A 27704-nucleotide genomic window follows, 5' to 3' on the forward strand; every position below is an offset into this window, starting at 1 on the left:
TCTCACTGCAAGTTGAATTATAACTACACCCTTGGGCAAATTGATTGAAACAAAACGGAAAATTGCGGTTTTTTTTCAGTTTTTTGCGTTTTATTTCTGAGAATCCAAATATTACTCACAAATTAATACATGATATGGCCGCCTTTATTTTTCAGAAGATCATTAATCCGTTTGGCATCGAGTCTACAAGTTGACTACAATCTTTACTAATTTTTGGATCGCGGTACCACACCTCAATTATGGCCTCAATTACCTCATCTTTCATAGTACAGTCTTTTCAATTACAAATATTGTTGTAACATGAGTTATTTTAACTTTCTGTCTCTTTCCTCTTGGCTTCTTTTAATTTTCTCATAATTTCACTGATAAATTAGGGACGGCTACATCAGATAGCCCTTATGTAGCTTTTCGCGAAATTAAAAACAAACAAACAAAACTCAATCGCAAAAAATAAACGCAATAATTGGATCGATAAAATTATTAAATCATCTACTTTTGTTAATTAATTGACTACTTCACTAGGCTTCACTAGCATCTACATGATGCTCTTAATTCCTAGATTATGCAAAAGCTTTAACTTTCAAATATTTTCTACGTGTGTTACATCATCATGACAGGAAACAATAATCTAAACAAAAATGTCAGAAACATGTCTTACAGAAAAATTCAATGCATTATTTGCACGGTGCTCATCGCGGTTATCAGATAGATTTATGGGCTACTCTTTTACCAACGAATAATGCGACTGACGGTCAAAATATAACGCCACCACGACTGAAAGAGCGAGTATATGTGGTGTGAGGGGGGATTTGAACTCACGACCCTCAGATTACAAGTCTAGTACCTTAAGTTTGTTTGTTTGTTTGGGAATTTCGCACTAAGCTACACGAGGGCTATCTGTGCTAGCCGTCCCTAATTTAGCAGTGTAAGACTAGAGGGAAGGCAGCTAGTCATCATCACCCACCGTCAACTCTTGGGCTACTCTTTTACCAACGAATAGTGGGATTGGCCGTAACATTATACACCCCACGGCTGGGAGGGCGAGCATGTTTAGCGCGACGTGGGCGCGAACCCGCGACCCTCGGATTACGAGTCGCACGCCTTACGCGCTAGGCCATGCCAGGCCTTAGTACCTTAAGCACCTGACCATGCCGGGCCAATTCATTAGATTCTACAAATAATATTTTTCAATTTATCATTCATTGAATTTGTAAATAAAATACATCCACCTAAAACAATTACTAATCGTACATAAATGAAATAAACAATAATTTCCTTTCAAAGGCGAGTTGTCACAACTTACGAAATTGATCACTTGGAAATTTAGCTACCTGGGTGTTTTATCTGTCGTGGAAGTATATTTTACAGCTATTACGCATATTCAGAAGAGAGGGCGTATCAGTATAGGTTAAGTTTATTACCTTCAGCTACATTTAGGTTGTGTACAATTAGAATTTACTGTTGTTGGTGGAGGGTGTTTAATGATGCTGATTATGTACAGTTCAAACAAGTAGTGAGAAAGGAAGAATTCTAGTATTGTAGTTAGTACTCTGCTTAAAGTTTAGGGTAAGATTTATGTATAACATGGATTAAAATAATATGACGCTTTGCGTTGATTTCACTTTTACCAGTTTCATTTTAAGATCAAAGTAATACTTTCATCTTCGTAACTCATTATTAAATCACATTGTCAATAATGGAACTGAAATTTGCCAAGGTATATTAAAATATTAATTACACACTGTTAACGTGCTATACTATTAGTATTATTGTATCTCAGAACGGCTGGTGTGGGTGTTAACACTTTTACTGATAAGGATGACCTTCCTAAGTCATCTTCAGGTTAAGATTAAACATTGAATCCAAGTGAAGATAACCCAAATCCAATGTATTTCTCTTACTATAATTTAAGATTATTTGCCATTGTCCAACATGTTTCCTAATTAATCCAAGTCATTCTTTAATACACCAACATTCTCAATATAGCTAGAAATACCATAATTGAAGTTCATCTTCAAACTGTAATAATTTACTAATTATGTCCCTATCAACATTATTAATAAAAACAAAGAAACAACAAATACCTCGATTCTTGAGGTAAGCCACTTTTGATAAAGTCTCAGTATCAAAGGACTATATTAATAACTACCTTTTGCTTTCTATCATCCAGCGTTATAGAAGTCAGTTAACTGGTTCTTTTTTATGTCTTTTATTATATCTGGGGAAAATCTTGCAATATTTCTGCTTATGTCTGAGAGGTTAATGTCTAAAGATTCAGGTGAATTCTAATATTTTCAAATGAATATCCCTGATTGGGAATAAGTAATAAGTTTACCTGTTAGATACAACAAGTGAATCCTGGTTAAATAAAATCTAGTTACATCTAAATACTTTGGATAAGAAAATTATAATTTATACTAGTTACATTTGTTCTTTTTTGTCTCCTAAAGTTGGTGGATCTTGTTCTCTGCAAACTCATGTAGAGTGTATTTCTTTTAACCTTTCATGTATACAAGTTACTATGTATATGGAAGTTATGTTGTCATTTTATGTTTTATTTTTATCAGAATTCATGTTATATTTTTGGACAGGTTCATTTTGTGTTAATTGGTAAAAATAATGCAGATTCCAATCCATATAATGATAACGAATTACTTTATTGCTTCAGTAAATGCTTATTACAGTCACATTCACTTGTAGGTCTAATTTCAAATGCATAAACTTTGAAACTAATGTAGGTCTATCTAATGAAGTTGCAGAATTCCATGTTTAATTGAATGAATAACAGAATAGGTATGGTACCTCTCACTTGTAACACTGAATGACTTTTCTGATTTTAAACACATCACTGAGTGAATATTCATTAATTTCGTACTTACTAATTTCCATCAAGTCACAGAACGAACTTACTAGTTAACTTTTTAACTGACCACTAATTATTCATATTGATATGATACATGCCTTTTACTCATTTCACAAATCATAACAGCCTACACCCTTCAAGGAAACTTCCAAAAATGTGTTTACTCTTGTAAAAAAGAAGATTTAGAGTGGATTTGATTGAGTTGTAATGTTGTTCAGGGAATTGCTTGTGTTGATGTGTTGTATTTTTTCCTATTTAACAGTAACAATAGTAGGACTAAAGTATATAAATATAAATTTTTGCAGGGTAGGAGTTGTCTTCAGCTAAAACAGGTTTATTTTTCTAACAGAGAGGCTCAACTGGAATGGGTTGCTTTCACATGTAATTGGATAGACACAGTTAATTTGAGAGTGTAAGGGAGTGTTTAGAAAATATATGAAGTATCAGGGCTGGCTATAAATGGGACTGCCTAGGTGGACCAAGAGATTAAACCTAAATTGGCTTACTAAAGTCATTCATGATCAAATCAGGGATAGATGCTATAAAACGTTCAAGTTGATATATAGGATGAAATAATGATAGATAAGTTAGGCTTTTACTAATAAAAGAAGTTTCTTAGTGATGTCGAAAAAACCCACTTGTAGAGAAATATATATGTAAAAATGACTCGTTTGGGTTGAGAAAACTTTTCATGTAGAGGAGTGAACAATGTTTCGACCTTCTTCAGTGATCGTCAGTTTCTTCTCTTTTTGTTTTATACAAACATAATCTTTAAAGTACTCATCTAATACCTCTTTAAACTAAGCATCATATCTTTTATTACACCTTAAGGAAAACTATTCTGTTAGGCCTCTCTTAGAAAAGTAACAATTCCTTAACTGTAGTCATGTCTGAGGTATTCATAACTAATATCCTGTAGTTTTGTTTTGTTCTGCTTGCAAATGTTTTGAGAAGTCCCCTGATTTTATGCATTCAAAACCTCAGTCATATCCCCCTTTGTTCTATCAACTTACTGCAAGTGCTGTACTCTAGAGAAAATGAAATATTTAACCAGTTGTATCAAATAACTGTGGTGAGGGACCATATCCATGTTGAGGATTTTTTTATTAAATGCTTTCTTGTTTCAGAAGTGTTTTTAGGCAGAGTGAACTGGTATGGTTGTGGTTTAATGGACTGTTCCTAGTAAGGTGATGTGACATTTCAACTTCTTTACTGAGGCTTTCTATAAATGAAATGTCAGACTCTAGAAAGACAAGTGCAGTCCATTAAAGCTGAAACTTTAAATACATTATTTGTGGTAAAAACGTATCTTATAACATGGTGAATTTGTTTCCTAACACAAAACTGTTTTCCCAATAAAGGAATGACAAGTAACAATTATTTTAAGTCTTGTTATATTTTTTTTGTTCTGCATTATTTTGTGGGTGACAAAATTACATGATCACAAACAATATTTAGGGAACATCTGCTTGTACCTTAGATGTTGCACACCATCATGTCTCACTGTTATAGATGAAATATTGTGCAGAAATAAATTGCTTATCCCACAAATAACTATTTTTAAGCTGCGTATTATTCGTAGGTTAAGTGAATACATCTTAAAAAAGCAAACTGTATGTTTGTATCTTTTTATCAATATATATAGTTCCTGGTTATTCTGTTTTTAAAACAGATTGATTATTGTGCCTAAAATTTACCTTGCAGACTATGTTTAAAACATCAGTAACCCTGCTGTTAGTTCTTATTAAAACTTATTTCATGTACCATCAGTACTATTGTTTTTGGTTAACCTAATAATGGCTGGTATCCCTTTGATTATGTGGTAGAAATGACATTTTAAGTCAGTCCTTTAAAGAAGAAAAAGGATGAGTGGAGGAACTAAAAGACGTTTTCTCCCAGATATTTATAAGAAGAAAAAGAAGGTTTTTTGTGTTTTTAATGACAGTGTCAAAAATGATAGTACTTCTGAGGAACAAGGTGGGTGAATTTTTTTTAAAACCTTACCTGAATTTAGTTAAGAATTAATAATATTTCATGAATAACATACACTAACATTTTTAGGTCATATTTTAAATTTATTGTTTGCTGTTTAGTAGAAAAATAAGGTGAGAATTATTTTCTCTTTTGAAGAATTTAATATCCACTTCATCTAAAAGCAAGATTGAATTTTATAAGTTTTTCCTTAAATGGATACATGGTTGCAGAAAATTGTTTAGTTTTGTTTGATGTTTGAGAATATAGTGTAAAACTCTGTGTAATTTATATAAATGACATTTACCAGGTACCATATCTAACAAAACTGAAGCCTTATTGAAATCATGCAAGTTAACTTTTAATAAAATGTACCTTTGTTCAGTTGCAATATTTTCACCACTAAGTGGCATAGATAAAATTAATTTTTGTAACTCTATGATGTTTTATAAGATCTCTTGAAGACTAAAAACTTAATTTATTTTACTTAACTGTATACAAATATTGTAAATATATAATCATTAAAGCCTCTACTAACATCTTAGTTTAATTTGTAAAATTGCAATACATTGTGTGTGTGTGTACATATATACTTTTTTATGGTTTTTTATTTTTGTTTATAACACTATATATATATATATATATATATATATATCATTAGACCCAGACAGTCCATACTATTGTAATTGTTTCTTGAAATACATTCTCTCCTCTTACTTAAACTTTCCAACAAGGTATCTTACTTCTGCTCAAGTGCGTATCTATTGTTGTTCAGTGCTGCCCTCTATTTGTACAATTTTTTTGCATGCCACAAGTCTTTCACTTCCATCTACCCCTCATTTTACCCCTGATTCAAGCATACAAATTGTCATGCAACAAGCCTCAACCAATAGATGAACCCCACATACCCAAGACTCGTGTAATTGATTCTTTCTATGCTATTCTACCAAACTATCACTTTTCATTTACTAGTGCTTGTGTTCAGACATTTAGTGTTTTCCCTTGAATTTTGAATTATTTATTTCCCAGTTTCTCACATATTTTATGTAGTTCTTATGGTACCTCATTTTTTTGTGGTATTATTTAATTTTCTATTCAGTTATGGAACTTAATAATTTTTCCATCTTTACCAACACAGTTGTTTGCTTTTTCATTTCCATTATTAATTTTTAACTGCAGGATACCTCCTGTTTAGGCTTCAGATGGTAGAGGGAGCTTTGGAATTATTGGTAATTATTTGTTAAGAGATTCACCATTATTTAAGCCAACCTTCTGCTGCTGATGCTGCCCAACTTTCTTTTGAATAAGCCAAACATATTTGGGACAACAATGCATTTGATGGCCTTTTTCATCTGTTTGAATTTGCAGTGTCTTCCAGAGTTCAAATTATAGGTTCTGTTAAGCTTAGTATGTTTTTTTACATGATTTCCCAGGTATGTTCTGTTTTATCCTTCTCTCCAGTTTCCTATAATCCTCTCACCTTCCTTATTACACAGTACTCCTTCCTTTCAGTATTTTTATTCAACCATCTCATGATATTGGGGCTTATGCTGAGCATTTTGTTTCTCAGTTATGTAATGGTGTGGATATACCTTGCCCTCCACAAGTTTTGGATTAGTATTCTTCAGCCTACTGTCATGTCAATTTTCCATTCCTTGATTCTCAACAACTAAAATCCATTTTACCTGTTTGGGGGGCTGACTCTGGTTGTCCTGTTCTTTTGTCCCATGCCCAGTTTTTTCACCTGCAACTCACACTCACATGTATCTTATGATACTTGTCCTCCATATGCCTCTGAAGTAGTCTACCCATGTCCTGAGATTCTTTTGGGGATATATATTTGCCCTTGTTACATCCTTGTTGGCATGTTTGTCAGCTTCTGCTTTTTTGTTTTACACATGGTTTCTTCTGTTGTTGGGATTTTATGGAGTGAGGTGTGGTTTTGTTCCATATTTGTTTGCCATCTCCATATTTTAAGAACTTACACCTGTCTCCTTTTTTCCATTGATTGATGTTTGGAAATTTCCTAGTGCCTTTGGTATCCCAAGTGGAATTTGTGAGACAGCAGTTGACTTTGTTGGTTGATCATTTGTTTCGAGTAGAGACTCTACCTTTGGTTTATTCCTCACAGGATTGTTTATCAATTTTGGGCTTGCTACAGCACGTTTTGTCTGACTGTTGGGAGGTCAATGTTTCTTCCATACTTATGCACACTTGAGGGTTGTGCTTCTACCATTATATAGATGACTGACTTCTCTTGGGACACTCATTTGCTTCTGTAGGAGGTGGCTCTGGTTGGTTGGTTGATCAAATTGGAGAAATCCTTCCTTGTTCCTACCTAGTATCTTATCCATTTGTGTGTTTTGTTCAACACTCATTTCAGTTGGGCCCAACCTTCTGTTCTTTGACTTCACTTGATAGAGCAGGCAGTCATCAGTAGCCTTACTGCTTCCTTTATAGTTGCTCACACAGTCCTATCTCTTTTAGGGATGTGGTCCTGTATGATATTATTTATCTTCATGTGTTGGGCTCACATGAGATCTCATCAGTGGCTTCTCTTCATAACCAATGAAACCTTGCATTGATTCCCTTAGATACTTCTCTTATCTTTCCTTCTTCTTTATAAATGATCTGCATTTGTGATTGGATGAGGCTTACAATTCAGTGGGGTTCAGCTTCTTCTCCTTTGCCTAGATTTACTTATTTCCACAGACACTTCATTTTATGACTGTGGGGATGTGGGTTGAGTAGCAAGTCACTTCATGTCAATGGTCTGTAACTAAATGATCTTACCATATCAATACCTTGGAGATTTTTGCTGTTCATTGAGCTTTGTATTTTTTCTTTCTCTTTCCTGCAATTGTCTGGATCTCCTTTTTTGGGCCTACACTCACAGTATTCATCTATTTGCTTGACATGTTCCATTTGCTTTTAACCTTGTCCCAGATCTTCTATCCTGCATGAACAAAATTTATCCTATGTAGTGGTCTGTAAATCTCAGATTTTCCAGTGCTTATGCATTCTGATGGGTAGTGCATACTTAGATGCATTTGCTGCTATCCTCAATACCAAGTTATCTTAGTTTTGGTCTTTGTTGCCTCATCCACTTGCTGTGCCTGTTGATGCATTCAGTTAGGATTGGACAGACAAATTCCTTTATTTGTATTCTCCTGTCCATTTCTTACCTAGAGTGATTTCTGTCAGCAACTCCATTCCATATCAAGTCCTTCTAACTGTTCCTTACTGGCCATTTCAGCTGTGATTTCTGAAGCTGCTCCAGAGCTAATCCTCTCCACCTTTGCCTCTTCCATTTTACAGCAGTCTTTGTCCCAGGTAATTAACCTCCATTTGAACCTTTTTCTTCTTGTTCCATGTTTCATTTATCCCTTAAGGCATGTTTCCTCCTCTGTTTAGTCTGTTAACATCATTGGGCAGATTTGTCATCAACATTTCATGTACTCTGTACCATTCTTCTTATCATTCCTTTCCAAGACTTTGGTGGCTGCAGAGGGTAATTTCTCTTTCTCATTCATTTTCCTTTTTTTTTTTTTTCTGAGGTCTGATGTGTGTGGACTTCCATGCCAAGTTTATGCTCTTGTTGTTATATCTCTCACACAGCTTCCTTCTGTCACAACCATTATCACCCATTCATTCATTGGCAACTATCTTTTTTTCTCTCTCCTTTTACCCTTACCAATAGGGTTAGCCTTTTAATGTGATTGACTTATTTTTTTCCTTGTTTTCTTTTTTTCCATAAATTATATCTGGTGTCTTCCCATCAGATTAGGCACTTACTTTTTTTCATGGCATTTCATCTGTGTCATTCTCTGGAGGAAATTCTTCAAGCATGCATGTGGACCACTCTTCATATTTTCATTTCTCACTGTCCTCATTCTGTTGCTGTTTCTTCTTCATTGGGTTATCTTTCACCTGTTGCCATTCTTCAGACTTCAGTGTGACTATAACTGTACAAGTTTTCTTTCATATATATATATATAAGCTTGAGTGATTGAAATATGTTTGGACAGATACCACTTACCATTAAATGCATAGTGCTCTATATTATTACATATGCTACACATGAGGTGTTCTTCTAGACTGCTCATAAGTCATTCCTTAGGATATATTTGTTTCATAAATATGCCTGTTTCAGACTGTAGTGACCCATGGACTTCATGGGTAAAGCAGAAGAAGTTTGCTGCCATTCCTTAGATTGATTAAATCAAGCTTGGTCTGCTTTTCAGAATAGGGTTTCATGATCACTCATTGTACTTTCTCTTATATGTACCTTCTTATGCAATCTTCACTCCATTTTTTCTCCCATTTCTTCCAGTGGAGTAAGAGAGTCCTTACAATATTTCAGATCCAAGCTGTTGGGTTAGTGGACCATGTGAGTATTCTCTTGAATGGGTAATATACAATATAAAGTAGGGTGATGGTGTTCTGCTGGTGTAGTTGAAGAAATCTCCAAAAAGGCACTTCATTTGTGCATGGTCTTCTCAGAGGGGATACTGTAGCTGTGGAGTGAGCTGTCATAAGTGATGGGATACTTCATCCTGTGAAAGTTGGTTCTTGATAATTGAGTTTTGGACTTAGAGCTGAACCAATCAACATCGTGTCCCTATACATGTACTGAGATTGGAATCCCTCATCTTACCCTCCCCCCACCTGGATGTCAGTTTTGGATTTAGAACTGAACCATATGTCATGCAGTTGGAATCCCTCATCCTATACCTACATGGATGTAAGTTCCTAGCAGTTTAATTTTTAGTTTAGAGCTAAACCAATTTACCTGATATACACACACACAGACACAGTGTGTTGGCATATATACAGTTCACCCTTCTTATTGGAATCTCTCATCCTATCCCAGCATGAAAGCATGTTCCAGGTGGTTGAGTTTAGAGCTAACCCAATCACCAAGTCCTCGCACATGTTCAGGAGGTGCTTGGTCCCTCATCATTTTGCCTTAGTTGCACTGCTTTGGTATTGTGGGTCATGATGGGTGCACTTGTTGGTTGCCCTGCTTCTTCCTCTTGCACTAACCCTCAATGGTTTTATGCCAAGGATGTTACTGCACTTGAGGTGGCCTGATGTGTTTGGTTTCAGTGGATAGCTATGAATTTTGCTTTAATAACATGTGCCCTGTCCTCTAATTAGTGGTGAGAATTTCTTCCTTCAGTCAGCTGAATCTGAGGTGAAGATGATGTGATCTTCTTTCATACCTCCACATGTATGTTGGTTCCCAGCAATCAAGTTTTGGATGCAGTTGAGTTGCTGTGTGTTTGGTCTGTCATGCTCTAACCATTCTACATCTTGGAGTGTTTCCCTTCTTTTACCTACATTTTCTTCATAAGGGACATTGAAATTATTAAACATTGTGGTTAGGATCAATGTCCAATTGTTTACTCTCCCATTGGGATGTGCTGCTCAGATTTGCCTACCCAGTTTTATCTCATCTCTTCCACTTCTGGTTGAAGAGTTTAATTGGTACAACAGTGGTGTGGTATCCCACATATCTTATTATTAGAGGGCTCCCTTGTGAGCGTGTCCTCATGATGCTTTCAAAGGATTCTTCTACTTCTTCCCTTGCACCAGTCCCTCTATCTGTTCAGTGTGGGATTCTGGCTATGTATGTGAGCAGAAATGAGGTACCTTGTTGGAAGCTGTAATCTTCCTACACTGAAAATATATTTCTGACAGGTACTTACTACTGTCCACACTTTTCTCTTCCTTCCCAATGTCCATCAGGTTTAGGTTTCTGCTTAAACTTGAAGTGATAGTTGGTAGAAAAACATGGTGCAAGTCACACGTGTGTGAGGAGCATCTGTTGGTGGAAGCTTGTCTCATGTCAATTTGCAGGCTTGAATCAGTTAAACCATGTAAACCAAAGGTACGTGGGAGTGAAAGGTTTGTGGCATGCAAACAAATCTTGCAAATAGAGTGCAGCACTGAATGAAAATAGCTATGTATGCAAGCAGAAGTAAGTAACTGTTAAAAATATATTTTCAGTGTAGGAAAATTATAACTTTAAGTCAACAGAAAGTTAACAGTGTTCCACACTTAAACATTAACATTCCTCTTTATTTTCTTAAAATGTTAGCTTTTCCCTATTGTATTTGGAGAAATTAATTTTTATGCTGATAACAAGAATATAGCTGTTCATACAGGAACGATAAATTATGATAGTAAACAACACACACACACATTATACAGGGTGAGCCAAAAGTAGGTGGACAGCATTTGGAATGGGTTTATGTATCGGTTATATTAATGCAATTGTATATTATAAATATGTTGCAACTATATTATTTGTGTTATATATATATAATTACATAATTTATCTGTTTTTTTTTTTAGATTGTTAATAGAACCCATAATGTCAAATACTACAGACGAATATGGGTGTTAAAGAGTATTGGAAATCTCAACAATTTGAGCATTTGTTAATAAATAACATTTTATTTTCATTAATATAATTGTCTTATTACATATGTGTGATCTCTAAATAAAGGTTTTTTACTGTCCACCTACTTTTGGCTCACCCTGTATATAAATATTTATATATAAACCTACTGACTAGAATTAGACAGATTATTTTTTAAAGCGGTCATTCTTAAAACTTAAAATTATAAACTAATTAAATATGAGCTACTACCATTTATGTAGCTGGTGAATGTAGAACTATATAATTTATAAAATAGCTTTACAAAGCAGGTTTTAGGGTAAAATTTGCATCACATAATCAAAGATAAATGAAACAGTTTAATCAATCATGCACCTTCATAGGGAAAAACCATAACTGGTGTTAGGCAAGTTTCATGTCAGAAATGATTTCATCATTTCATAATATACAGTGCAGATGAGATTAGTGCACAGATTTTTCAAATAAACTGCCTAACTTTGAGTTGTGATTCTAGTTTGTTTTTTATACAAATTATTAACTATATACAAGAATTGTGTCTTTTACTTGTTATAGTTGTAGATTAAAGGAATCTATTTTGAAAACCACATTGAGTTTTTAGTGTGTTTTAACAAAGATTGTTAACTTTCTATTTTTCAAACTCTAGTTTAGTATTTCTCTAGCACTGTTCTGCAGACCATTGTGAGTTCGTCACAACTAATATGTAGTCTGTAACAGTTTAGAAAGGGAGTGAGCCAGTCCCTGGTTTTAAAAAAAATTTTGAGAAATGCTGCTCTAGGTGACTTTCTTTTCATAATAGTTTGGACAGCAGTTGTTAAGTCATTTAATAACTAGTTTATTTCATAGGAGAGGAAGTTACAGATGCTTTAAAGTTACTTATAAATTATTTCTTAGATTGGGTCTCTAAATATCATTTGCAGGATGAAGAGAAGCATTATGAGATTAAATTGGCAAGTAAATTGTAGGGAGGTTTTAAGAAAACTATATTAGTGTTTGTGATAAGTAGCTTTTATTACATGTTTTCTGTTAGGCTTAGTGAGAGGATTCAGCTTTACATGTGATAAATTATCTATTTTTTTTCCTTTAGAGGAATTCCATCAACAGTTTTTAGAGAAAATATTCTTCATATTCTGTTATATAAGAGGGTATCTCAATTTTTTTTATTAGTTAGATAGATGTAACTTTGACAAGTTGAAGTGTTTGTTGCTTTAATCTTTACATGTGTATGATATTTAAAAAAAAAAGAAATATATATCTTTTCTTAATTAATTATGCTTCATTTACTGGTTTGAAGTTTATAGTGCAGACATCCCAAATGACACTGAGGCTTCCTTGTTTTACCTGAAGTCTGTTTTCCCAGTTGAAAGTTTTGAAGGTCGACTCCCACCAATAATCTTCAAACATCAGATTTATAGCATTGTAAAGAACAAAACCCTGGTTGATAAACAAGTGGTAATTAGCAGTTTTTTGTCTTTTTCTTTTCACACTTGAAACATTTTCACTTTGATTATAGTTCTAGTAAGAATTCTCTCCATTATCCAATTAAATGTAACTTTCTGAACTGTTTGAAAGAATATGGAACGATATAATGTGCTGATGAACAGGAAGAGAAATATGTTTTAGAAACTAGGTACACATTTAGAAGGAGCAGTAGGGTGATGGGTATAAAAAAGGTCTGGAAATATTAGAAGTTTGAAACAGCTGTACATTAGATATACATAATACATAAATAAATGTATAAAGAATATAACTGATGGTTGGTGATTCCCTTCAAATAGAAAAAGAGAATTTTGTGAAATTTTTAATAGATCATAGATGTGTACATTGATATATTGATCTACCACTTTATTGAGGTATGTGAATAATGACAACATACAGGTTCACATTACAGAATTTCACAGGATGGTGTGTAGTCTATTTTTTTCTGTTGCTTCCTCTTTCTTTCCATATGCAATTTCCTCAGCATGTTACCTGCCACTAAGAAGTCATATCTTTACATATTCACTAAGGCTGAATTTTGACAGGTGGAGGCTCCACTAACTTGATAAAGAGGAAAGTTGAAAGATGGTCAGTTTGAAGTCATGCACACTGTGGTGACTTACATAAACTCGTTCCATTGAAGTTTCTTTCACATTTGACTGTTGACAGCATAACTGTATTTACAGCTGTTAGCAACTACTGAAGATGTCCAGAAACTATTTTCTCATCAAATAACATTTTAATAGTTTCCATCTGAGTTTCAGTTCAGTACAAACTTTTTCTGCCTTCTCTATCTGACATTCAAAAACTAAGAGAGTTTGGTTCTGTAACTCAAGTGAATGTTCAGACAGCTTTAGCAAGGTGTCCATCACTCGACAAGCCCAGGTGATCTATGAGAGGTAATGACTGTTACTCTCTTCAACCTCTCATACTCTGCCCTCCTTGCACTAGATCTAACAGCATCACAACTTGTTCCACCACAGTGTTTCCAAAGAGCTTTGTAAAACTGCCATTGTTGATTTTACAATTTGATAAGACAAAGAAAGCTGTTACACTGAAGATACAATCAGTTTTCATTAGCTGACAGTGAAGAGACTCAGCACAGATAAGTAGCTCCGTCTTGATTTTCAGAAGACCTATGGTACAGAGAATGCAATTTATTACAAAAATCTGTAAGTGATTCAAGCTGGTAGCTTTGTTTAAGACGTCACTCATACTAAGTTCAAGCCCATGGCTGGCACAGTGCCAGGCAGTTTATCAAGAAGTAGTGTTGCAATCCCTTATCTTTGTCTCAACATCACTGATGTTGCATCAGTTGCAAGTGAAATTACAGGGTCTGCATTAAAGACTAGCACTATAAGTAATTCAGAAGACCATTAAGTATGGCTGTTTTTGCACCATTTTTCATCACTGTTTGTTGTATTTGATGCCATGTAATATCTACACATGATTTCTGAGCATCTAAACTGTATTCTAAGTCAAGGCTGATTCTTTCAATTAGTTCAGTATCATAATACTTGTTTGTGTGTGGCTGGTACAATATTATACAGAGGTCTAGAAACTGCTTATTTTTGCCTTTGTTTCTTTTAACTGACTCGCATATTGCACTTTTGAGTACTTTTTTATTGACTACTTCCTTGATTTTGTGGCATGTATTTATGAGCTTCACTGTTCTTGTGCTTAAAAAAATCTCATATCCAAGACTCGTTAACTGCTTTGCCTTGTCACCTGTTGCTTCTACTTCAACACTGCATCACACAGAAGACAAGTGTATTCCCTGTGCTTGTTTTAGTCTCAGGTGACAAGTGTTACTAATACGAAGTGACAGCATTCAGGAAGATCACATTTCTGAATTTTGTTTGAAATGTTATCACCTGTAGAATGCATTATCAGGTGCAACCACTGAATGATGGGTATCATTTGTAAGTAATTTAACATTCTTTTCTTCCTGATTGTTTTCATAATTTTTTTCTTCTCTTCCAAGTTCAAGATCCTGTCTTTTAACATACTTCACCAGTGGTAGCTCAATCTAAGAATTAGATGTTGCATATTAAGAATAATATGTTAAAATGAGCATATTTTATCTAACACATAAATATAGTTGTACAGATTGACAACTTGTAGATTAGAGGGAAGTGAGGATGATGCAGAAGTTTTTTGCACAATAATGTTTACAAAAATGAGAAATAATACATGCAATGTCATTTTAATTGTGGATTGCCATAGCAACATATCTCGGTTATTTTATGTACAACTTTTTCAGCCCTATTTTTCCAAATTCCTGAGGAATTGGATTTCAAGTGGTCTCCCATCAAATTGTCTAGAACATCCCCATAGGAAGGGATGTTACGGATATATAGGAGGAATGTTGCAGGCATCTATAACACCGTGTCTAATGATAAATATATCACAGTTTCAATGTTGTTGATATATAAACAGTATCTGATGTATCTACAAAAGCGGAGCTGACAAAAGGCTATTGAAAAGCAAAAAAAGCACAAAACCTAACCTAGAAAGGCAGTGAATAGCTCCATGCAAATGGCAGCTAATACATTATCAGAATATTATAAATTTTTTTTGCAGAAGTTCAAACTTGCAGTCCTACTGACTGAAACATCTCTGCTCTCATTTCAGACTTTAGTACTCTCTTGGTATTTCTTGCTGTCTTTAAAAAAAATAAAATAAGTTCACAAACACAACTATTTTCTGTTGCCATGTAGAAATTTATGATAATTTAATTTTTAAATATGAGTAGTGGTGCCAAGATGACACCCCACTTAATTAATTTACTGTAGTCATCCTTTGAATGTCTAGCATATCATAGGACACTCGGAAAATATGATTTGAAGGAAATAATAAAAAAGGTATAAAAATGAGAAATGTCATCTGATCCCTAGCTGTGCACATACTAACATAAACATACATCCATCTTATCTCACTCAAACTTGCTTTCTGTCACTCCCCACCCATCATCCACCAGCCAGAATACTAAATAGTCTGAATTACTGATACTGTTGATATTTGTCATTTCAACTATCTCAACTCATAACACAGAGAAACAAAATGAAGACTGATTGGTAAAAACTTTATAAAGTATGACTTAATGGATATGTATTGTAGTACTAAACTTAACAGCATAGGACTAAATGAATATATTTGGTACTATTGAACTTGGCAAGGTATCTTAATAGACATCTATTATAGTACTAAACTATATAAAGTATTACTTAATAGACATGTATTGAAGTACTGAACTTAATAAAGTATTACTTTATAAATATTTTTGGTAGTATTGAACTTGGCAAGGTGTCTTAATAAACATCTATTGTAGTATTAAACTTGATAAAGTTTGACTTAATATCTTTGATAGTATTGAACTTGGCAAGGTATCTTAATAAACATCTGTTGTTGTACTAAACCTGACAAAGTATGACATAAGTCATCTGTTGTAGTACTGAACATGACATTGTATAACGTAATAAATATCTTTGGTGGTATTGAACTTGGCAAGGTGTCTTAATAGACATCTATTGTAGTACTGAACTTTATAAAATATGACTTAATAGACATCTATTATAGTGCTAAACTTGATAAAGTACAACTTAATAGACATCTATTGTAATACTGAACTTGATAAAGTATGACTTAATAGACATCTATTGTAGTACTAAACTTGATAAAATATGACTTAAATATCTTTGGTACTATTGAACTCGGCTGACTGTCTTAATAAAATCTGTTGTAGTACTGAACTTGACAAAGTACGACTTAATAGACATGTTTTATAGTACTAAACTTGACAAGGTATGACATGATAAATATCTTTGGTAGTATTGAACTTGGCAAGGTATGTTAATAAACATTTATTGTATTACTGAACTTGATAAAGTACGACTTAATAGACATGTATTGTAGTATTAAACTTGATAAAAGTATAAATTAAATATCTTGTGATGTTGAAGAACAATATATAAATTTGCATTTTCTACTATTTTAAAATATTTAATTAAATCATTTCACTTTTGTTATTTATGCCTCCATCAGATCTTTTCCCAACCTTTAACAAAATAATAACCCTGACAAATTTAGACTGTAAAATACTATCTCACTGCATCTTATATTAGTTAATTTTGAAATTAAAACTTTTCCACCTCATGAAAGTGCAAGATCATAGAATGTTGAGTCAAAAAAACAAACATGACTCTGAAAAAAGTGAAATAAAAAGAAGTCTTTTATTGTATGATGTGATATATTTTGAAGCAATTTCTCCATATTCAGATTTACTGATAATTAAAATGTATGCATTTACTCAACAAAAAGCATTAATATTAAGTTATTTCAAAATTGATATTTCATAAATATATATATATATATATATATATAGTTGGTCATTTACTGAAGCTTTTGGTAATACATCATAAATTTATTTAGATAGCTTACTGCGTTTTGCATGTTAAACCTGATTCATCTCAGATTTGCTTTTGTTCTTGCTAAAGAGAAAAATGTTATTTGACTATAAGTGTAATTACTCAAAGTAGATGCTTTCTTATTTATGAGGTAAGATTTTGTTTGATTTCATTTGTGATATATAAAAAGAGTATCAGTTCTGCGTAGGTCAAGTGTACAAGTTATTTGATTTCGTTGACTTACATTAAGAAATTATCCATGTTTTTATATGAACTTAATTATTCTCTTTTTCTATTATTAAGAATGAATTAAGGGCTAAAAATAAGATTAGACTGTTTAAACTTGGAGCTGATGAAACAGAAACAGCCATAGTTTTTTTGGATGATTTCAAGAAGCATGTGTTATCCCATTCAGATGGCTCTCAACTGATTGGTAAGAAGTGTTTCATTATACAGCAGATTTTATTAATTCTGAGCTTTGTATAAGGTTTCTGTGAAAAGGTAAAATTAATATCTTTAAATGTGCAACTACATTTATTTTTGAATCTTGGTTATAAATAAGTGTGTATACATATATATGTTTTATGAACACAATATTATTGTGAAATGTTTGAGCTGTTTGTATTAAAAGCTGTATATTTTTTTAATGATATAGCTTTTGCAAACACACAAGATGTCTGGCAATAGTATAGATTTAAGACCAAACCTTGTGAAATGTCATTGAGTTTATTTTAAAATATAATTTGCAGTGAGACTGCACATGTAATATAAGTGTATTATAATCTCTCTAAGTTAGAAAATTTGCAAAATATACTTAATTAGTTGTGCTCATTACGATTGATGTTTAGTTTAATTGTAAGTAGGTAGAATTATTTCATCAGAGACTAATATTAGTGATATCATGCAATACATGTGTACATCCTACGTGTATAAGAATTATACTGTATTACTTCCCACGTCAAGGTACAGATCATATTATATTGTGTAATAAGCTAATTCTTCTAACGCAGTTTAGCTGAAGGACAAATGTGATACTTTTTGCTAATTGGAAAGTTAGGAAAGCTCTTTAACAGAATATATTCCTAGAAAAGTAATATAACTAAATAATTAATATATAAGGTTTGCTGACTAAATTTTTGTTTGTTTATAGAAAACTTTCTGATGCAGGTTGTGGCCTCGTGTCCTGACATCAGCTATAACAAGAACTGGCTACAGGAGGAGTTGAAGTTCCAGAAGGAAGATATAAGGTAATGTCTTAGAATGAAATCACAATTAGTGAAAATTGGCTGCTGCTGTTTCTTTACGTAAACTATGTGATAACACTATGTAACAAAATGTTTACTTTTTCTTGTTCCTGGGCAGAAAGTGTATTTCCCAATTGCTTATGCCTAAAGTAAATGGAAAAGACCTATTTTTCTCTTCAAACTTTGCTTTTGTGTCTGGGAGCGTATAACGAAAACATGACGGGAGACTATATTTGGGGGTAAGACGTGAAAGTGATTTACATTATAGTTGTAAATCTCAAATAACTACTCACTTCTAAACATTTTTGTTCATTTTTGCATAACTTTAGCATAAATACATGTAGATCTTGATTCATATGTTGTTTTATTCAGACCTTATGTAAATGAAAATGTGCAAATTTGCCTGTTTTTACATAGAAAATAGGTTAATTTCTAAATTTCATTATCCAGGTCACAGAAGCTAAGTTTGAAGGGAATAATGTCCATTTTCTGTACTTTTACAACATAAGCAATTAAGAAATAACACATACTATCCAGGAACAAAATTTGTGATACATGGTGTAATATTTGCCAGTTCTTTGCCAGAAGCATTGGATTTAGAGTGTCAGATGTAGGGATTGATTGATTTAAAGATTTTCCTTGGATGTTTTTTATAAAAGGTTTTAATAGAAGAGAGACCATGTGAAGGTGATCAGAACCCAATGTCAAGTAATGTAATTAAGTAAAAAGAATGTTGACTAACAGATGTTAAAATTTATTACCTAAAAATATCACAAATCAAAAAAGCATAAGATTTATTAGAAAGAAAGACCAACTGTTTGAAACATGCTGCTGTTTTTCTCAGTGGCAGTAAGAAACAGACCAATAGAAACTCATTTAAAGAAGATTAACTTTGGACTTGTATTTATAGAAAAGCATTGTTTTGTAGGCTAGATGTGTAAATGTTTCTAGTAAATGAAAGTATCTTTGAAGTTAAAAATTCCATATGTTTCCAAGATACTTTGTTGCAGATATAAGAGTGCAATTAGAATAAAGGTATTTTATTACAATATAATTTATGAACAATATTGTAAGCTTTAAATTTTTATGGTCTTATTGTGTCAAGCGAATACATTTATTCTAAGTTCTGAAGATAAATATGCAGAAAACAGTATATATTACAAATGGAATGTTTAAAAAATGAGTCTACTGTAATAACTTTAATGGTAATTAACAAAGGTTATGAATAAGTTAAAAATTCACAAACTTACTTGAGTATTTTGTTTTTGTATAATCTATATTATAAATCATATTAGCAACTTCATCAGGCCTTAGCAAGTTAACAATAGATGAAAACTTACTTGAGTATTTTGTTTTTGTATAATTATATTATAAAACATATTAACAACTTCATCAGGCTTGAGCAAGTTAACAATAAATGTTTCTGTGAAACCAGGTTCTCCAGAATAAGGGTGAAGCACGTATGTTCATACCACTAGAGTATGTAACATTATGTGAGAAATTAAAAATTAGGGATAAGCGTATGCAGCTAAACCACCAGGATGTGCATAATTATATAAAAACTACAGAATCAGAGATGATATCAAATATTTGCATCTTTGGAAAAAGTATTATTATACAAGCTACTCAGATTTATGTATGAAAAAAGATATGGTTATATTACCAGAATGTTCATCATTATGTGGGACACTAAGAATCGAGGTTTAATAAGAGCATGTTTACATCAAAATGATGTGTATTATTGAGACTTAGAATTATGGTTAAGAGCATGTATTTACACTACTTGGATGTGTATGATTTTGAGACATCAGAATTAGGGTTAAGAGCATGTATTTACACTACTAGGATGTGTATTATTGTATGAAACACTAAGAATTAGGGTGAAGAGTGGATTCTTACACTACCAGAATGTGTGATTTTATGAGACATTAGAATTAGGGTTAAGAGCATGTATTTGCACTACTTAGATGTGTATGATTTTGAGACATCAGAATTAGGGTTAAGAGCATGTATTTACACCACTAGGATGTGTATGATTATATGAGATTTCAGAATTAGGGTTAATAGTGGATTCTTACACTACCCAAATGTGTATGATTGTATGAGACATCGGAATTAGGTTAAGAGCATGTATTTACACTACTAGAACATGTATTATTGTACGAGACACTCAGAATTAGGGTTAAGAGTGGATTCTTACATTACCAAGATGTGTGTGATTGTATGAGACACTCAGAATTAAGGTTAATGTAATAAAATATTGATTAAAACTAAACTCACTTTACTGTCACGGTAAATTATACTAAGTATTTTAAAAGACAGAATGTCCATCTTGGCCTTTCCTGTATGACACTTAAAAGTCAATTGAAACAGACAGTTTATAGGAATCAAGTGTGTAAACACTGTGATTTCATTAATAGTTCCTATTTTTAAGCAGTTTATTTTCCCTTTAGTCAATCTGAATAGTGACAAGTTTTGGTTAAGATGTTGAAACATGGTTTTGCAATTTTATTTCCATGTTTTATATTTTAGTGTTATAGTGTGCAGTACAATTAAGAGCTTTTTAAATCAAATTAGATAAAATAATTTTGGTAAAGATTTTATGATTATGTAATGTTTTGTGTATGTTAATAGAAAATGTTAGGAAAATGTAAGGTTATTCACAGCTTTAATTTTATTGCTGATATAGCTTCTTATAAAATTTGCAATGTTATTAGTTTTATTTTAAAATAACACAATAAATAATCAAAATAAATTGCTACTTGTATGCATTTATTTTCATTTTTTCTACAAGTAGAGAACTGACAAACATGTTAAAGTATGGTTAATGCCTGGATTTTGAATCTGAGAATTCATGGTTTAGGCTCTATTACTGCAAACATCTGCCATAGATAAGCTATAAAGATGACTAGATGGTGAAATCTTAATATTCACCGAAACAAAAGTAGCCCAAGAATCGGAAGCATCTAGCTGCTTTCCTTTTAGTTTATCAGTTTAAAATTCAGGTTGACTACATGTAGAAAGCCCTTGTGTAAATTTGAGCAGAATTCTGAAACAAAGATAATGCATTGTGGGTATGTTTAAGTTCATATAAATGTCTGGTATTTTATGAAATGTCTTTCATGTGTATGACTTTGATAGCCTAGTTAAAAAGTTGCTTCTGATGAACTGATATAAATGGAGAATTGAATAGATTGGAAACATTTCAGTGGAATTAATGAAACTCTACCTAATCTCAAATTATATGGTAGCAGCTGTTGTATAGACAGATAGAAGTTTTGTGTAGTTGACCTTTCCCAGCCTTGTTCAGCCTGTCTAGCATATTGAGCCATTGTGTAATAGTGTGTTCAGTTTTTATAATTTTTAATAGCTCTCACAATCTGTAGTTCTGGCAAAAAGCTCTGAACATCTCTAGCATAATTATACAGAAATGGTAAGCAAAATTGAAGTAATCCAGATCTGAAGGAAGAAACGTGGTTGTAGTTTTCCTTTCTCTTTTGGTTTATAACTAAAACAACCATGGACATGCAGATTCTGGTAGCATTGCTGTATGTATCAGTTGCATTCAGTATAGTTTTTTTTAGACCTTATTAAATGCATTTTTTGTCTTGTGTATATTGGTATTTGTAGCAACTGAAACTCAATTTTTCTTGCTTTCTCTGTGCTGATTTCTAATATCTTTTTTTCTTTGTAGTAAGCTGATGTATTTGGGTTTGCTGAATGTTCGAGATATTGGCAGTTGGTGGTTGGCTATTCCCCGAGCTGGGGAGTTCATGAAGGCCTTTCTCCAAGGTAGAAAAGCTGTTCTTCAGATTCTACGACGTAGCAAATACAAAGAAATTTTCCAAACAGAACTTGAGAATCGTAACCTTCCTAAGAAAGCCAAGCTAGGCATGAAATATCACATTTTTGATATAATAGGAGCAGAATTGGTCACATGGTAAGCTTTTAACACAAATAAACTATTAAATACCTAATGAGTTTTTAACATTAATCACAAGATTCTAAACTGGAATACTTAAGTTGTGATATTTTGAAAGCACATTTTTGTCAAAGATTTGTAATGTAAAGTTTCATCTGGTGGTAAGCTATCATCCTATGTCTCAGTAAAATAAATAATTCACATCACTCTTTGCTGATTAATTACTGTTCAGTATAAAGAATTTGTATCAGCATTTCAGTTAAAACTATTTTTTGGAAACCATTGCCGATGTGGTATTTCACTCAGTCCCAGAGCATATTAGGTTTAATAGATATTTTAAAGAGCTGTAAAATTACATAGTTAACATAAATAGTTGTATCAGCATTTCAGTTAAAACTATTTTTTGGAAACCATTGCCGATGTGGTATTTCACTCAGTCCCAGAGCATATTAGGTTTAATAGATATTTTAAAGAGCTGTAAAATTACATAGTTAACATAAATAGTTTTGGTCAGGGGTGGGCAACTCCATGGCCAGTGGATAGCACAATTGTGGTCAGCTTGAGTTTAAGAATTAACTTTTTCCATCATTTATTTTTTATTGCAAATTCGGTAATCAGCCACTGCACTGCCTCATGTCAGAGCTAAATGTCGTGCACTTCATCACTGCCACAGACTCCACCCATTTTGTAATGTAAGTTTGGTTTAGATGCTTGTTATTGAGTGTGCTTGCAAAAATGTTTTTGTGCAACTTTCAAGTGTTTAAATATATTTTGTTTTTAATCCCATAATTCAAAAACAAAATAATCCAGATGATGGTGAACACTCAGAAAAATAAAGACAATTTAATTAATTATGGCATTACTGTCGAAAAGAGTATGGTGTGTGACTGGAAAAACGTGAAACGAGAATTTAATGAAATTTGAGAATTGAAATTTGCAGTGATTGAAGCAAATAATAAGCCAGTGTGTCTTGTGTGTAACAATTTTTTAGGAATAATAAATTATACAACCTCAAGCAATGCTTTAACAATTTTCACAACAAATTTGATGTAAAATTTTCAGTTGATAGCAAAAATCGTATAAATGAAATTAGTCGTCTGAAAGCAGAACTTCATGAACAAAAGGGAGGCCTAAAAAGATTTTAGAACTAGTTATGTCAGCTAGCTTTTAAGTAGTTTGGATTCTATCTCAAAAAAAGGAAATCGTTTTCTGATGCTGAACTAGTAAAAGAAATATTGATTATGGTATTTGAAACTCTGTTGGAGAATTATGATTCAAAAATAAAAGATGATATTCTTCAAAAGGTAAATAATTTGTAATTAAATCAAAGAACAATTGTCTGCAAAATGCTAGAGTTAGAAAAAGACATAGAAAATCAGTTGCTTGAACAACTAAAAGACTGTTTATATTTTTATTTAGCACTAAATGAGTCAACAGCTGTTTGTGACACTGCACTGTTGATATTTTGGGTTTGATATGTAACTTCAGATCTCCATGTGAGAGAAGGAATGCTTGGCTTTTGTGGATTACGAAATTGACCATGTGGAAAAAACCTCTGAAAAATTTCTTAAAATGTGAAAAAAATTCAATCTGGATTTTAAAAAACTGGTTTCTATTACAACAAACAGTGCTCCCACCATGACTGGGGCGAAATTAGGATTTATTTCTCTTTTGAAACAGCATTTAATTGAAAATAATGTGAAGTCCACACTGTCATTTTTCCATTGCATTTTGCATCAGGAAAATTTATGTACTCAGATGTCTAAAAGTGATGAACTGAAAAATTTGATGGACATTGTACAAATTGTAAATTATATTAAAAGTGGAAGCTCTCTCATCCATTGACAGTTTGTTGAGTCTTTGAAGAAAAGCAGCAAATGTATTTTTAATGATCTTACTGATTTTGCAAATGTAAGATGGTTAAGTGGAGGAAAAGTCTTGGAACGATTTACTTCCTTATTTCCTCAAATAAAAGAGTATCTTGTTGAAAAAGGTTAGATTGAAAATTCCCCTGAAATTGAAACTTTGTCATGGCAGTGTGATTTACACTTTCTGTGCAACATGATGGCTAACTTGAATAATTTGAATATGAAACTTCAGAGAAAAGGTAAAATAATAAGCAAGAAATCACAATCTATTCATGAATTTCAATTAAAGCTAAACCTCTTTGTGGAACAATTACAAAAGAGTGATTTGACACATTTTGCAAAGTTGAATAGTTTTCTAGAAAATAATAAGGATTAGGATTTATCTAACGCTAAAAATGATCTTTGTGTAAACTGGATCAAAAATTTGAATCGCATTCCTCCGAATTTAAAAATTTTAAATTGATATTTGAATTTTTGCATGATCCATTTCAATTTGATTTAAGAAATTTCAGTGAGGAAATTACATCTTTTTTTGTCTTTGGATAAGTTTGAATTAGAATATGAGATGTTTACCCTGTAAAGCGTAGAACACATAAAAGGTAAACAAAAATGTCCTATCATAGAGATGTTGCTCACTATTGTGAGAAATGAGAGTCTTCTTCCAAATTTAAAGATAGCAATTTCAAAATTATTTTTCATGTTTGGATCCACATGGGTGTGAGTTAACATTTTCTATGCTAGATTTTCTGAAGTTTAGATACGGATCTTGGCTTACTGACATAAATTTAGAGGCAGAGCTAAGATGCTCATTGAGCATAAATATTAAGCCAAATTTTGTAAACCTTGTTGATGAAAATCCCTATCAATTTTTACATTGAAGGAAAGTAGAAATGCAGTTATTCTAATTAAACTAACATCTTTCTTTTTTTCTTTTTTTTTGAATAGTGTGACCAACATTGTTTTCATTAGCCACAGTTATGACCACTATGAAATATAAGTTGCTCACCCCTCATTTAAGTCTTTCACTCTGTACCAAAGCACTTCATGTTGGCTACATGTTATAATTAAATATAAAATCATGTAGCTGATGTAAATAGTTTAGACCATTCATTAAATAGTTGAGCATGTGAAGCTGGCTAAATATTATGGAGAGATATAATAAAATATTGTATATATTTGTAATTGCAACTAACACTTGATCAGTTGTGTATAAAGAGACATGGAACTTTATGATGTAGCATGCCTGAGCTGTTGAAGCTTCTTAAGTCCAACTTATATTATTAAATACCATTATCTTAGTGGCTTAATCTGTTGTTGCCTAAATTTTTGCTAGCAGGAAACTGTAACAAATAATGTAGGCTTAGCATTTTTTTAATCCGGAATCTTGTGTTGAGTGAGTACAAAATAATTTGATTAAAATTTTAATCAGTATTATTGTGATGTAATATCACATTTGGTATGATAGCAAAAAAACTTCTTAATATGGTTGTTAACCATAACCCTTGTTGTACTGGTGGTTGAAAAATGTATAGTTAATATTTTAATAATTGTTCATCTTCCAAGTCTTTTATTAACACTATGTTTTTAGCATTTCAACATCATCTGGAAAACTTCTGAGATTGAGAGACTAACTGGACCAAGATTGGAAGACTAAATGAAACTGAGAATGGAAGACCAATTGAATCTAAACTCAGTGTTTCATTGGACTAAGACATACAGCTGGATTAAAATATAGAGATTAACTGGATCAAGGTTATGAGTTTATTGGATCCAAAAAGAGCATTGTTCGTTTGTTTTGTAGCATATGGAAAGGTGGTTACTGTAATATGTATTGATGTGGGAAGTACAAATATGTCCAGCTTGAGGAATTGAAAATTTGTAAATATGATGAGTCTCACATATTAAATTTAATTTAATATGTAATACCCCATTTGTTTTTGTAATGGATTTTAAATTTATTACTTTACTTAGAACACAGAAAACAATAGTCTGTAATTTCTCAATTACTATGTTGTTTAAGTGATTCTTTCTTTTTGGGAAGTAAAATGATGTAGCTATTTACGTCAAAATATTTTGAGAATAAGTGAGTAATGTTGAACCTTTGATACAAACTGACTATTTTTGATTATAGATAACAAAATGGATTAAATAAAAATTGAAAATAGTTACTTAAAAAAAAAGGATGAAAACTGAATATTAGTATTGGTAGCTTTAATGTTTTATAACTAGTTTCTGACATATACTTTGAATGTAAATCTCTAAGAAACAAGGTGTGTTTTTCAGGTATAGGATCTATACAAGTTCTTAATTTCCAATTTTTTTCTAAGCTATCAAACTGAATGTAATTTATCATATTGAAAAGGAACATAATAATTGTTAACATAGCACAAGGTTTTCAGTTTAAGAAAGTGAATGTAAAATAACCAATTAATAAAACTTTTCTATGAAGTTGGTGTAATCGTTTTTCTTTGAGGAAGTAAGTTGGCATCCATTAATAATGTTTATTTGACACAGTTAAATAATGAGATAAACCTCCTGAAGAGTTAAAGACTTTCAGTATTTTTCTACCTTTATTGTACTGGACATCAACAAACACCTTAACATGTTGAAATAGCTCAGAATCAGATTTTGATTTTAGTAGTTATCTTTCTTGAGGCATGCCCTTTGACATAACACATTCCAAAAAAAATATTAGGACAGAAAATTTTACTTTGATTAGAATGCTTATATAACACTAGCTACACCAAAAAAGTAACTTTCTCTAACTTTTAATGAGTAAGTATTGGAGACATTATTGAAATTAAAAGTTGTACATTTATAACAAAGATGTCAAACTAAAGTTTTCTTAATACTTAGTTGTTCAACTGTAAAGGCTTCATGAGAGTGTGACATTAGTTAATAGATTTCACTACTGCCAGAGGAATAAGTAACCAGCTGTTGTTTTTAGATTACCTTCAGAACAAAATAAGGAAATCGACTACTTTTGCCAGTGCAGGAACCTATATTTTATATAAAATTTGTGCAGTTAGGTAAACTAGTTTCAGTTTATTGTATCATTGTATACTTTTTTAATTTTTCTAATTCAGACAGCTGTATTCTTTTGGCTAGATGAACTTTTGACATTTCATAATGATTACATCTCAATTACTAACTTTCTTGGAAGTTTACAAAATTATTTCAAATGTTTAAAAGCATGAATTAACTGAGAATACATTGATGAGATTGTTGATTGGTTATTAAGTCAAATAGTTCAGTACTTTTATTTTGAGTGTATATTTTCATTGAAGTAATAGACACTAACTTACTTTATAATATTATCAGGTTCATTGATAACCTTACACGTAAGATTAGTTCTTGAGTAAGTCAGCATGTTATTCTAATATAATAATAGTAAGTTGGTAAACAACAATTTAATAAGCATAATTAAGTTTTATTTTAGGAGGAACATGCCTGTTTTGACAGAACATTGATCTGTCTTCTTCAGATTGTACCTATAAAAACTTTAAAATCCTTCTTTCACAGAGGAC

At 32.2% G+C, this 27704-nt stretch overlaps 1 protein-coding gene across 4 annotated transcripts; it reads left to right on the top strand.

Annotated features, from left to right (window-relative positions):
• Positions 1–1291: 1291 nt before the first annotated feature.
• LOC143239462 (winged helix repair factor 1-like) lies at positions 1292–26622 on the top strand. 4 transcript variants are annotated; one of them, XM_076480546.1, is made up of 7 exons: positions 1292–1407; positions 4690–4840; positions 12553–12710; positions 17447–17576; positions 18294–18390; positions 22082–22327; positions 25766–26622. In XM_076480546.1, exons 2-7 carry the CDS (start codon positions 4729–4731, stop codon positions 25806–25808), a joined length of 786 nt encoding a protein of 261 aa, XP_076336661.1. In that variant the 5' UTR covers positions 1292–1407; positions 4690–4728; the 3' UTR covers positions 25809–26622. The 4 variants fall into 4 exon arrangements, with proteins under 4 accessions (XP_076336661.1, XP_076336658.1, XP_076336660.1 ...); XM_076480543.1 differs by having other exon boundaries at positions 1384–1566; XM_076480545.1 differs by having other exon boundaries at positions 1401–1717.
• The last annotated feature ends 1082 nt before the right edge of the window (positions 26623–27704 follow it).

This window comes from Tachypleus tridentatus, chromosome 13 (assembly GCF_004210375.1).
Source record: "Tachypleus tridentatus isolate NWPU-2018 chromosome 13, ASM421037v1, whole genome shotgun sequence".
Taxonomy (NCBI): Eukaryota; Metazoa; Arthropoda; class Merostomata; order Xiphosura; family Limulidae; genus Tachypleus; species Tachypleus tridentatus.

What these genes read in the sequence shown, in the direction of transcription:
- LOC143239462 (XM_076480546.1), top strand. Translation starts at nt 4,729, where the DNA reads ATGAGTGGAGGAACTAAAAGACGTTTTCTCCCAGATATTTATAAGAAG. An exon ending in CCCTGGTTGATAAACAAGTG is followed by an intron (nt 12,711 to 17,446) that starts GTAATTAGCAGT and finishes TCTATTATTAAG; the next exon opens with AATGAATTAAGGGCTAAAAA. An exon ending in TTCCAGAAGGAAGATATAAG is followed by an intron (nt 18,391 to 22,081) that starts GTAATGTCTTAG and finishes TTTTCTTTGTAG; the next exon opens with TAAGCTGATGTATTTGGGTT.